The sequence below is a fragment of the Aulostomus chinensis genome, chromosome 7 (genome assembly GCF_037954235.1).
Source record: "Aulostomus chinensis isolate RoL2024-O1b breed Wild chromosome 7, RoL_Achi_v1.0, whole genome shotgun sequence".
NCBI classification, from domain to species: domain Eukaryota; kingdom Metazoa; phylum Chordata; class Actinopteri; order Syngnathiformes; family Aulostomidae; genus Aulostomus; species Aulostomus chinensis.
In genome coordinates this window covers 13,609,889-13,623,840 of record NC_141326.1, presented here as the reverse complement: position 1 = coordinate 13,623,840, position 13,952 = coordinate 13,609,889, and the positions used below count along the sequence as shown (strand labels likewise).

Sequence of the window (13,952 nt, the reverse complement as noted above, 5' to 3'; positions counted from 1 at the left end):
AAGGTTCATTCATCTTTTTCTTGTTAAGGTATGTCATGAAAATAAAATAAAATAACTAGCCTGCCAAACATCACGCAGTTATGAATGTACAGTGTAATCTGTCACAATCACTTCAGGTTTAAACTGTCTTGTTTTTTGGACTCTATTTTATATCGCGCTTTTCTACCTTAGCGGCACTCAAAGCGCTTTACAGTGTCATCTCATTCACCCATTCTCTCACACACTGATGGTGGAGGCTGCCATGCAAGGCGTCAACCTACTCATCAGGAGCAATTATGGGTTCAGTATCTTGCTCAAGGACACTTTGACATGGTCACCGGGGTCGAGGATCGAACCAGCGACCCTTCGGTGGCGAGACGGCCACTCTACCCCTGAGCCATGCCGCCCGTGCTATTAGTGTCCCATGACTAAGATTATGGGACTAGATTAGGATTATTGATACATGTGGATAATACACAGGAAATTTGCATCTGTAACTATTGTTTTTAACAATTCCACTTTCTGCTTCTCGTTCAGCATTCTGAATCAACGCCGTCTGTCACCCCGGGGAGCCAGGTTTGTCTTTGCCAGTCTTTTGTCACTGACAAAGCTGCGTTCTCTGTTCTCTCTTTCCTCCCTCTAATTGTAGACGTATCGGTGAGCCTGTTGTCACTGCTGGTGACCACCTGTGGTCTGGCTCTATTCAGCGTCTCTCTATTTGTCTCATGGAAGCTGTGTTGGGTCCCGCTGAGTGGCCGTTTCCTCCCAGATGTCCTCAAGGGGGCGCATTTCCTGGGCGGGGACCAAGAGCCGGTCCTCACAGAGGTAGGATGAAAGCATCATTTTAATTAAAGACACATTCATATTTTCTGAATGTGGGGAGAACTTTTGTTGAATTTATTAGATTAGTTGTTAGGTTCATGTTTAGAAGAAGTCCATGCAATATATTGATCAAGAATTAGCCACACTAATTATAGAGGTAAAAATATTTACAACGTAAAGTAGAAAACAAGTGCGGCATTTGTTTTCTGTCACTCATAGCACAGAAGCACACTGGAGAGGTGTCAGTGTCACACGGTGAGGTTTTTATGCAATCCCAAAAGTCGTGTTTCCGTCTATTTACTTTGATGTGCATTTTGAAGCGTTGCATTCAAAAAAGTTGATGGAAATTAAAAAAAAAAACAACAGAAAAACAACTGAGCTCTGATGTAGTGAGTCTTGAACTCACGTGATGGATCAGCCGATACCGAACAGCTCTATTTTTCATGACGGTCGGCTCTTATTCTTCTAGTCTTTTGATTCAACTATGTGTGATGTTGCAGCCTTTTTTGTTAGTTGATTTAAACGCTTCTCTTGCTATTTTGCAACACATCCACAAATCACCTCACAGTTACGGGAAACACAGCCACTGGTTCTGTTTGTTCTGCCTGTCCCACAGCACAAATGGAGCTGTTTCAAAGGAGACTATGTTTTTAAAATTCCTTTTGTACCACATTGTTGTGCGACGAGGAAGTCAAATAAACCTGCAGTTAACTAATTGAGCTGCGTCGCGTGATGACGAGCGTGTCTCACATGTGTACGGTTTTACTTCTACAAATGATTGCCATGATTACTGTCTGCAGGCGCGGTCATTACTCACCTGTCTCTCGAGGTCTCTGAGGTCTCAACAGTCCTTTCACTCCAGCTCTGCCCCCCACTAGATTCTTTGACAGGAGGCGATTGCATTTCTACACTAGCATTAAAAGTAGGACACTGTCCTCACAAATATCTGGCGTGCAGGTGGACGGGGACGAGAGGGAGTACAGTGAGGATGGCTGTGTCAAGGAGCCCTCAGGCCCTCCCTTGGCAGTGGCTCTCCCGGAGTCAGCCCTCAAGATAAGCCACACATCACCTGACATCCCTCTGGAGGCCCAGACCAAGGTGGAGAAAAATCAGGTCCATACTCTGGCAAGGGACAGAGTCCAGAGACAGATTACTGAACCCACGTCATCAGTACGGTGAGTACAGCTCAGTCCCTGAAGCTGCCATGGTCATCATCCAGGTGTTAGACACATAACAGCTCTGAGTTTTAGAGAAAACCTTCAGCAATGACAACATCAGCAACATACATTTGATAATACATGTGCACTTTCTAACTGAATGCCTGGTTTTCAGAAGTGCTAATTCATTAAACGTATTAACACTGTCAGTATTATTGCACAATTAGTTACCTTGGAGTGTGCCTGGCCCGGTGGTGGCAGAAGGCGATGGTCCCAGTTCACCTGTTGTTTTTACAGGTGTACATAGTTGTTGTTAACTGTATTTGTTAAAGTTAAAATTATTGGTCTCTGTATTTATTTATTTTATTTATTTTATACCAGAAGCAACGTTACATTGCGACACGTAATTAGAAATAACTTAATATTAATTTCTAATGCATACATTTATGTGTGCCTTTTTAACTTATATTGGCATATAGTTGCAGAATAATTTCTACACTTTAATATTACTTCTCATCGATTTGTTTTTTTTTGGGGGGGTCCCTTCTTCATGCAATACTCAGTTGATAAATACAAGCTAGATAACAGGGTTTTCTCACTTTCTAAGCTTACAAACCGTATCTTTAACCCAACATAGCTCCTCCTGCAGTTTTGTCAAATCGGCAGTTTATACTGTGTTATTTGTTTTAATCCCAACTTTTGTTACAGTCACAACTCCATCCGTCGTCAGTTGAACTTGTCCAATCCGGACTTCAACCCTGCTCAGTTCCAGCGCCAGGAGAGCCTTTCTGGTTTGGGACGAATCAAACCAGAACTTTACAAACAGCGCTCGGTGGACGCAGAGGATGGGCGTCGGACTGACAGCTGCGGGCGTCTACATTTCATCCTTAAGTTTGACTTCGACCTGGAGCAGCTGATTGTGAAGATCCATAAGGCTCAAGATCTTCCTGCCAAGGACTTCTCAGGGACCTCTGACCCTTATGTCAAGATCTACCTGCTGCCTGATCGTAAAACCAAGCACCAGACCAAGGTGCACCGCAAGACTCTCAACCCAGTGTTTGATGAGGTGTTTCTCTTTCCAGTGGCATATGGCGAGCTATCGAGCCGCAAACTGCACTTTAGTGTCTATGACTTTGACAGGTTCTCTCGCCATGACTTGATTGGCCAAGTGGTCGTAGACAACTTTCTGGATCTACCAGACTTCCCACGGGAGACCAAGTTGTGCCGGGACATACAATACGTAACCTCGGTGAGATACCAGCTTTTATATCTTCTTTCTCAGCTAATATATGTTTTTTTCATCAGTATCGAACTTTATATTTTACTGTAAGTTGTGATGACCAACTGACTTGACCAACATTTTGAGAAATGTGTGGATATGCTTAGTAGGCCAGGAATCTGCTCTCACCATACCAAGAGCCAAAAAACCCTCTAAAACCCAGTTATGACAGCGGTGGGAGGAGATATATCAATGGCTCTCATTTCCCCTCCAAATAGAACGCGTCTGTGGTTTCAAGAGGCAGAGACATCGAAATATACTTAGACACGGTTAATGTTTAATGAAAGCTGTACCAAACACTTGAGGGTAGTGACCCAGATATACACTAACATAAGAATAGTTTGACAGAGATACAGTGACACTGTCTGTATTACATTATTCACTTGGATAAATCTACAGCGTTGGTACACTTTGTTACTCAGTAAGGAAGACACATCCACCTGCCAGGGAATTCCTCTTGACTTGACTGTCCTGGGGAGACTGAATTGATTTGGCGTGGCTCAATTTGGGATACAAACGCTGTCCCCATTTCTGTTTTTTTTTTTTATTGGCAAACAGTGTCAGAGCACAGTAACACAGTGCTCATGATCGCACACAAACAGATGAACAAGTGAGATTCCATGTCGAGCGTTTATAGTATGTGGCAACTGGTTGTTACCAGTCCACTCTGACAGGAGGACTTGCCAGCGTTTTGGTCTGTGCTCACTGAGTAACAGCTTCAGGCAGTCATCACCTGAAAAAGCGTATTTTGTCTTTCAAGTACTCATAAAATCGGTGTCTCGAGATTATGATTACATTTTTCCTGACTTTTGCATCATTTCTTTGTGACTCCAGAATGCAGACAGAGCAAGCGGCGTAGACTTAGCTTGAAGCTAATGGTGCTCCATGGCCACTAAAAAACTTTCTATAGACGTCCACGTGCAGACTATCAAGCACATCATCTGGAATATTCCAAATCCTCTTGATTCAGCCATATATGCCCGATAATCCACAAACACTTATATTTGACTTGAAAACGCCCCCGAACTATGGTGGGCAAGCACGCCCAGCTAGTGCTGGATCAGTTGAACCAACTCATCCTGATGTAACGCATTAAAAAAACGCATCTTTGTGAGCTAAAATTTGTGAGAAAATGAAGGGGAAGATACATTGCTAAAAGTATCGCTTTAAAATATGTCATAGTTTTGACGCATATTGAGCATTTTTTTCCTGACCAGCATGTCAGACAGACACCAAGGAACATCTAAATATGGATGTGAAAGAGCACCAAAGTGAGACTACAATCCATCCATCCATCCATTTTCTATACCGCTTATCTGTTAAGGGTCGCCTATCCCAGCTGACATTGGGCGAGAGGCGGGTTCACCCTGGACTGGTCACCAGTCTGTTGCAAGGCCATCAGGAGCAATCAGGGGTTCAGTATTTTGCTCAAGGATACTTGGACATGGCCACCAGGGGAAGTGAGGAATGAACCAGCGTCCCTTTGGTTGCTTAGACGGCCACTCTGCCTCTGAGCCATGCTGCCCCTGAGACTAAAATCTGTGAACAAAAATCAATTTTCTTGCTTCCGGGGTATGAAATGAACTTGTTTCCAGTCACACATGCAAAAGGCTTCTTTCTCTTTGAGGAATCGAAGAGCTGGAACTTTATTGTCTTCAGTTGAAGTGCTTCTTGCCCTCACGTAAGGGTGCTATGCTTGTGCTCCTTATCCTCCAGACAGCACAAGCAGTTAATTTCACCTGGAAAAATTTGGTGTGCCTGAATCATTGATTTGTCGGTTTATCACCACAGCACCATTCCCTCCAGTGTCCTCCCATTAAAGCAACTGAAAAAAATCAGTAGAATGGCAGCAGTCAATGTGTTGGAGGGTTTGGGTTTGTGTTCCTCAGTGCTCTTACGTTCCTCCTATCTGCTCGTGTAAGTGGAACCACAACACGTCTGCTTTTGAGTGTGTGTGTGTGTGTGTGTGTGTGTGTGTGTGTGTGTGTGTGTGTGTGTGTGTGTGGTGTTAGTACAAGGGGGGGATGGAGATGGAAAAGGAACTATGTGAATCCTTCTGCATAATGTTCATCCCCGGGAAATATCTGTTCCCTTGTGTCATTTAAGAAGTACATTTTAGTACAAAATGCACTTCGAAACATAATGAGATTCTTTGTTCAAGGCTGACAACTGAGTTAAGGATGACAAAATTCAGTGAGATTTCACGGCTGTAAAAATATACATGCGGAAACGAGGCCAGGTCTCTTTCCTGCTAATTTAATCATTTCTTTCCTTTTGTTTTTTTCTTTGTTTTCCCCTAAACAGAAAGAAAAAAAAAAGCTATATTTGTCCTTGTGGAAGAATTCTGTACAAGCAGCAGGTTTGTTTGCTCCTAAGGGTGAATCGACTTTATTGAAGCAACAATGAACGAGCCAATCGCAGCCAAACCGCAAACACTGCAGCCTCTCAAACCTGATATCTATCTATCTATCTATCTATCTATCTATCTATCTATCTATCTATCTATCTTTCTATCTATCTATCTATCTATCTATCTATCTATCTATCTATCTATCTATCTATCTATCTACAGTATCTAGCTATCTCTTTTATGAAATCACTGCTTTTTAACTGATGATGGTCTGCATAATCTGTCATAACAGCGGCGAGGACTGTGTCTGGTTTTTTAAACCATCAGTTGATATCAGGTCCACCTTCTCTGCCCTGACATTGCAGCACCCTGATGTTGAGAAGTGAACCAATGGTAATATCTCAATAACAGAAGCTCCTCAAACCTCCATCCCCCTGACAGTAACATCAAATGTTGACCTGCCTCGGTTCCTTCACATGCTTTATTGAATTAAATTGTGTGTTGTTACAGGGGCAGCACACAACTAAAAGTAAGTGCACCAGATTTAGCTAAGAGATAATTTGTATGTGTTGATCCTGGGCAGGTAGACCAAAAAACCCCCAAACAAACAAGAACCAAAAAAACCCAAACACCATCAAGTACAATATCTAGAACAACATTATGTAAAAGGTCCATTCATGTGGACATTACACTACATAAAACAACACACACATAAGATAGATCCATAAATGTGAACACAGGCCGTTTATGGAGGCCTTGTACTGCAAAGTGGAACTGCTGATCCGGTGAATCGTCACAGAGAGATAACCTTTGCAGGAGCCATCCAGATGTCAGCTGTGGAGGAAATTCCATTCCATCACCTCTGTCGCTTTATGTAGCCATTAAATGTTTTCTCTCTGTGACAGCTTGCCATCACTCCTCGCTACACTGTGACTGAAAATGTTGTGAGTCAGCTGTGAAAAGAGGATAAAAATGAAATTCCTCTTGTTCACCTAATCTCTTGACTATTGGGGAGTTCCTCCTGCTCAGCTAGACTGCATGCTGCGCTGTGCACAGTCGGTTGTGTGATTTGGGGCTATATAAAGAATATTTGATTGACTGATTGAGCTTAGGCCTCCCTGTCAGTGTGGATGATTTCTCTGACGCGTTGAATATAGCTTCACTGCCAGATTCTGATGAATTACACGTCTTTTTGCAGGCTTGTTGTATGACAATACCGTTTCCATCTCTCCTCCTTGATTAGCTTCTTTTTGTCTGGTAGCAGATGTGAGCTGCACGTATGTAAGGGAGATTATCCAAGGACAGAAATCAATACCATGAATTCACTGCATTATATCAAATAAGAGAGTTTAACCTGGTTTCTTGAGACTGCTACTTAGAGTGTGTGTGTGTTACAAACTTACCCTTTGAAAGGGCTTTGAATCTCATAGAGACAACACAGCTTCTCTTCATGTAATTAAGTTCAAAGCAGGAAAATGATCATTAGCTGGGTCAGCACTGAACCAGTTTGGACCTGTTTAGTAACACAAAGATCCAATGGGACAACACTCCCACCCCTTGATATACACACACTAATTGTGTTGGTTGACAAATATTGTTTTCAACACCTTTGGTACTTTTCTTCTGGGACATTCCCAGTTATTAAGGTCAGTAGAAATAGGTTAGAACCCCCAGTGAGGGTTAGAATTTGTGAACTATAGCTGGTTTATCTCCTGTGTCCAAGTCTGAGGGGTCCCCCTTCTAAATATACTCCCTTATTAATCATCCATTTGCCCAAGTCGGACTTTGATGTTAATTACTGCACCTTTCCAAAGCTCTGTGTTGGTCTTCAGCAAATTTTGAGTTATTCTCAATTCAGCTCTCGTGAAAAATGTGTTTGATTTAATGGATATAGAAAATGGATGGATGGAATTATTCTTATATTTCCCATGCTAGAGGATCGGCACTAGAGGATCACACAGAACCACCCTACAAGGGTGAGATGGACTTTTCATATATAAATATACACACAAGGGGGGGGGGGGGACCTCATATATATAGTTCCTCCACTGCAACGAGGGACCCCACAGGCATTCACAAATGAATGCAAAATACAGAACAGAAGTAGACCATTATGTAACAAGGTGGTGAAAAAAAAGGAAAAATAGAACGAATGACAAAGAACATCATATAGAAGGAACATTTCGAAGACCGCTGAGATTTGCGAGAGCAAAGACGACCTTGAAGTTCCTACAGAACTCCGTAACGTTGAAGAATTCCTGTAAGCATTCAAGAAGATGAAGTCGGATCAGTAAAGTGCAGCTATCAGGGAGGGAGGTGGCTAGGAATTTTTTTTCTAACACCATCTGAGAAAATGAAGAAGACCCTGAAGTTTGGAAAACTGGATTTACTGTATAACTGCCAAAGAAATCAGTACATTCACGCAGTAACTGGACAGGTGTTACTTTCCTCTCAATTTCGAGCACTTTTTAAAAAAAATTTTGTGGTATCTTTCTAAATTAGTTCTCAGATGTTGTGGGGACACAGAGATGAATCCTTGAACAATCTCCGGAGTAAAGTTTGAAGTATTTTTTTGTAGTGTCTACTGTGAAACACTTGAAGAGGAACAGCTTCCCCCTGAAAACTCTGAATATCATCCGAATGTTGCGAAGCACTTCCAGTGCAAGTCCATCTGTGGAAACCAACTGACAGAAAGCTTCAAGTGACGTACAGGAGTCACACAAGGGTGTATCGTATTGCCTTTTCTCTTCAATCCACCAGCAGATTGGCTTACAATAACTTAGTCAGTACTGATGGAGCAGGTGGTAGGAGCGTATTATCAAGACTATTTGGACCAAATCAACCCTCTGACAGCCTTAAAGCAGTAGTTGACCTAAAGGTGATTCTGGTTTTTTCCAGGTTCTCACAAACGGGCACCTAGAACTCATAAGGATGTTTTTCCGTCTCATATCACTTCCCTGTAATGCCAAAATGCAGAAAGAGCCAGCCACATCCCTGAAAACTGTCCAAACACTTTCATTCATAAATGTTAAAAACCCATTTCCCAGTACAATCTAGTCTTCTTTACGCTCAGTAATCAGGCGAACACTATGCTACGGTGGACGAGGGTGAGCGAGTTGCTGGATAGCTGGTTGCGCTTGGTGATGCTGTGATGGAGAGCCGACCTGGAAGGGGTCTAGTTTTTGTTTTTTTTTAATTAACAAAATAACATTTTTGGGCGAACTTCAAATTTGCATGGCATCTGGAATGTTTATTCCCAAGCACGGCAGTTTGAGCTGTCACTATCTACGCTGACGATGTTTCTTACCGAACCAATGTTCATTGTTACTTACAAGTTCAGAAAAACTGAGTCAAGTTCAACATCAATCAATGGATTTCTCAACCAAGAGCATCCAAGCCACCAACGTGGAAAAGCCTGGCTAATATTTCCCCTCATCTTGCTTCGTTTCAAATCAATTCTCTTCTCTCTAGATTTATACCAAAATTTGAATTTTTTTAAAAGAAAGACTTTAAGATGAGCTGCTTAATGAAACTAGATGTTAGAAGAGACAAAGTGATTGTCTCATCAAAAATATCACTGAGCTTGAGAAAGCCAGGAAGACTGACTTGCACCCAGCAACATGGACCTCCTCTCTGTTTGTATGAAAAGGAGGGGATGTTGACGTTGGGTCTTGTAGTGGAACCCACCGAGATCAGTGGAGGCAGAACTGGAAGAACCTTGTTTGACTTGGAAACGGCGAGTAGCATCGAAAAAGATGAAAAACGGGTTGGTAAAATAAGTCATGCTAAACTTTAAATTTGAATCGAAATCGTTGTCTTCATAATAGCTGCCTTAATCTCTTTAGAATCATATTTTTCACGTTCAGGGCAGGTTTTCTTCAACATCTGTTGATGCATGTGGAATGTTGGAGGGTCAATATTATTTAGAGATCACACACGTTAATAAATCTGTGTGTGTGTGTGTGTGTGTGTGTGTGTGTGTGTGTGTGTGTCCAGGAGGCAGGAGAAGTAGGTTACTTCCCTTGGGATTATAAAGAGGGACCCTGAGCTGGTCCTGTCTTGGGTCTGTGCGCATTAATCATCGCTGCTGGCACCATCCCTGGTCATACGCACTGGGCTGTAATGTATACATATCACTGCAGCACCATGCTAACAGAAGACAAGTGACACTGAGCTATTCTCTACCATGTAAAGTGGAATATAAGGTTAATCATGGGAGCTTCCACGCTGTCTTAATGTTGTTGGCAGCCCCTGAATGAATTAATTCATGTTATGAGTGGAGAGTGTCTGTGTTAGAATCACCCTCTCTGGACTCACGATAAAGCTTTACAGTGAGTCCAGTCAGTCTTAAGGTATAGATCACCAGAAATGATCTCAGGGACCTTTAATTTCTGTGTGTGTGTGTGTGTGTGTGCGTGCGTGCGCGCGCGTGCGTGCGTGCGTGTGTGTGTGTGTGTGTTGATGGAATGAATCCATACACCATAAACTACGGGAAGAATTATGAATCCTGTGTGGCTATTTGTAACCTAGAAATGGCTAGAGTCAATTCTCCAGATATTGTCCTGAGCTGCCTTTTCTCATGTTTCCCTCCTCTATAAATACGCAACTTGGTGGAGAGTGCAGGAGGGAGGACATGGCGCAGGAACTGGACCAGCAGGATCCGCTTATACGGACTTTCTTCAATTTGTGTTCTTTGTTCAAATTGGAACATCCGGTTAAACAATGGCAGTTATCAACTGGCTTCATCAAGCCTGACTTTCCTCACCAGTTTATGTGCATGTTTACATGAAAGGGGCGGAGCCAGCATTAGATGACCAATCACCAACTTGGAGAGGAAGGCATAATTCACTCAAGAGGAACTAACTCGAATCTTTAGCGAATTTGAAGAATATAGATCGTTACACTCAGCTGCTGCAGCCCATCAGAAAGGAGAACTGCAACAAGTAGAGTGTGTGAATGTGGAAATGAGCAGACCTTTGATGTCACTAATGATCAGTACAACTAGAACTGACAATAATCCCCTTTGATTGACATTAAATGATTGAGATGATGGCTGATTTGATATTCGGAGCACCGATATTGGTGCCATTCTTTCAGTTGCAAGTCTGAATCAATGATAAATAATCATTCATAATAAATCATTTTCTCCACTGAGAAATTTGTCATGTTCATAGAGGTGCTTCTCATGACATGACGCAGATTCCATGAGACGTGATTGATCAGTGGGCGCTGCTTACTTATGTCATGTGAAATTGTCAGCCATCTTTGTAGTGCAGAAAATCCAGAGTTGTATTATTTATTTATTTATTTTACCAAGCCTCTCGTCCTGTTTACAGGCCTCAAGTTTGTATTTTGACCACGAACGGAGAGTTTTTTTTTTTGCCATAACTTGAGTTTCCGATATCTACATCTCTGCTGTGGATAAAAATTCCAGAATATTTCCGGGTACATACTTTCATCTACATCTTTGTGAATATGACCGTTCTTCCTCAACCTCAGATTTTTCTGTTCTCCTATTTTTGAACACATCCACTTTCACGCTTTGAATTTTGTAGACTTGCACCATTTAAACATGGACCTATTTGAAGATTACACATGATGCAACTAATCCAGACATTCTGTGGTTTAACTAGATAAGTTCAGCTTTGCATCATAGCAAGCGGAACAAATGGAAACCTGACAAACTCCATATAGTCAACCTTGTAACTAAGTGCGCATCAGGAACCGCTTAAAATCCCCCTTTTCTGTGATAGTTGTCTGGAGACATCAATGGAACTTCAATCTTGCTTTAGCTCGTTGCAGATTTGTGTCTTTAATGATTTTTTTTAAGACTTTCAATTGGGTACATGTCAAGAGAATCTGTTTGCTCTCAGACATCAATCCTGCTGTTGTGCCCTTTCTTTCCCTCTCTCTCCTCAGCTAAGGAGGGGTTTTTTTGGTGACAAAGAGCTGTAACATGAATCTCCTGCATGACCAGTCAATACTTGGACTGCAGTGTTGTTGGCTTGTAATTAGGGCCTTGATTAATGGGGTCAGGGTGAGCTCACTAATATGTATCTGTGTGTGTGTGTGTGTGTGTGTGTGTGTGTGTGTGTGTGTGTGTGTGTTTGTATGGTTCCTCAAAATGAAAAATGGTTCCAGATAAAAAGCACTTGTCTTTGTATTTGCCCTTATTGATGAACGGTGAAATATGACCCTCGAGATGCGTGTAGTCAAAGTGAGTCATTTGGAGATTCTGAACAAATTACAAGAGCTCTTTCTCATCTGGTGTCCCAGGACAAGCAAGGAGCATGGACATCACATAAATAGAGGCATCAAGTGGATTAACACGCTATCCCAAACTCTGACATCTCCTCCAGTGGTTCAGATGTCACTGAGGTCATCGTCTGTGGGTACAGGGTTACGCTATTGTAGGGTGCTGCAGGTCATCACTGAAAACACTCCGTCTTGGTAGGAGGGGTTACAGGCAGGCAGGACCGTTGACATCTACCCACTGGCTCTTGGATGCAGAAGATTTCCACGCTACTGGTGAGACTACAAAGGGCCATCAAAGAACTTGAAGGGTGAGATAGACAAGCTGATGACTACGTAGGATTGTGGAGTCAACATCCACTAAAGGCAGCTGGAGGGTGACATGGGGATGTCCTCAACCGGCCCCACCTCCCACCAGGAGATGGCAAACATCAGTGAAAGGTGGCTTCAGCTAATGACCCTGTAGCCACAGAGGTGTGACACCTGTCCAGGTGGGAGTAGAAATCGGGATGAAAGGGCAGCATTGCATGGGGCTCATTAGTGGTGTCTCCCTCAGTCTTTCAAGCCACCTGTCTTCTCCTTCCACTATGCTGCTGTTCATAAATAGTGTGCCCTGTGTGTCAGATGCAGGTGGACTGCTGAGCCTTGACCGGAAGAGTCAACTCTCCTGTTGTGAGCCATGATCTCGTCGTGTCTCCCTGATGTACAAATGTCTTCCTAGCAGAGGACTCCTTCCTCAGTGTTGCTAGCTGAAAAAAAACCCCCACAAGAATTCAGCGGTGGTTGATGATGCTCCATCCATCCACATTTGGAATGGCAACAAATCCGGTTTGATTCCACCCATCTGAATCAACTGGTTTCAAGAAGCCCTTTAAGGGCAAACTGGAGAAATGAATGAGAAACAGAGGAGAGAGTTAGACTGAGCCTGTGATTATTGAAGAAGCTAGAAGATAAAGCCTCACTGCACTGATCCTCAGGGAGAGAAGGTGAGAGAAGATGGACTGCCCATACACTCTCTGCTTTATTGAGAAGCTTTAGAGCACCGGTATAATTTCATTGACTGAGCACAAGTGACCATAATCCTGACCACAGGCTTGATCTGAGTGCTCCGAAGACAAGTGGCCAGCATGTGTGTGTATTTGTGTGTGTGTGTGTGTGTGTGTGTGTGTGTGAGAAAGAAGAAAAAAAGTATATCACATTATCTGTGTTGCACTAAAAGGCTTGCTGATCCATGCTGTGTGTGTGTGTGTGTGTGTGTGTGTGCGTGTGTGCGCGCAGGCTTGTGTGTAGGTCCACGGAGACATCCTAAGCTGCACCTCATTAACACCTTACGCTCAAAGGAGCAGTGATGATGTAGTGTCATAGGTGGATTCTGCTCAGCAACACGTGTCTCATCACACAGTGTCACAGATCCTGGAACAGGCTTTGTGGTTTTTGGGAGAGTGTACACAAGCTCCCTCCTAGGGCTGTAGACGGTTGACATCCATGATGAATGGATTCATTTTGTTTAATTTGATTTCTAACAAATTTGAGCCGAAAAATCACAGTTGTATCATCCTCAAGTGTGTGTGTGTGTGTGTGTGTGTGTGTGTGTGTGTGTGTGTGTGTGTGTGTGTTGATAACAACTGAGTGCGGTTAATCTTAATCAGCATGGGAAGGAGCACATATTGAAGTGCAAGGGAAGCAATGATTTTCCAGTGTAACCACTACATCTGACCTTTAACTACGCTCTCCAGCTAACTGGTTACTTCTGACAAAGCCTCAATAGAGAATCATTACCATCCTGTGTATTAATCAGGTCAACACAGAATACTGACATCACCAGGTCGCTTGGTACCTGTCCATGGAGGCATAGCTGAATTTAACACAAGATGGAGGTTGTAGCTGTGTTAAGTGAGCTGTATTTCAACTTAATAACTTTTTCTCTCTAATCTGTTGCTATAAAATTGTAAGTAGATGAAAAAGGCATCCACCTTTCATTAAAAAGTGGTTTAATTATTCTTTTAATTATTCAGTTATTGTTTCCCAATGTGTTTTATTTTATTTGATAACAGGGAGACCCGTGTCTGTGGATGAAAGCGGAAAAACTATAAAGCAGTATTGCCCTTTTTTG

The 13,952-nt window shown here is 42.6% G+C and overlaps 1 protein-coding gene across 2 annotated transcripts in view; it reads left to right on the top strand.

The window, feature by feature from the left end:
* syt9b (synaptotagmin IXb) overlaps positions 1–13,952 on the top strand; it is a 52,091-nt gene that overhangs the window by 18,402 nt on the left and 19,737 nt on the right. For both annotated transcript variants that reach the window (XM_086207740.1, XM_086207739.1), the window contains exons 2-4: positions 629–804; positions 1,759–1,976; positions 2,667–3,207. In XM_086207740.1, the coding sequence (XP_086063866.1) occupies positions 629–804; positions 1,759–1,976; positions 2,667–3,207 (935 nt within the window). The remainder of the gene's footprint in view (positions 1–628; positions 805–1,758; positions 1,977–2,666; positions 3,208–13,952) is intronic.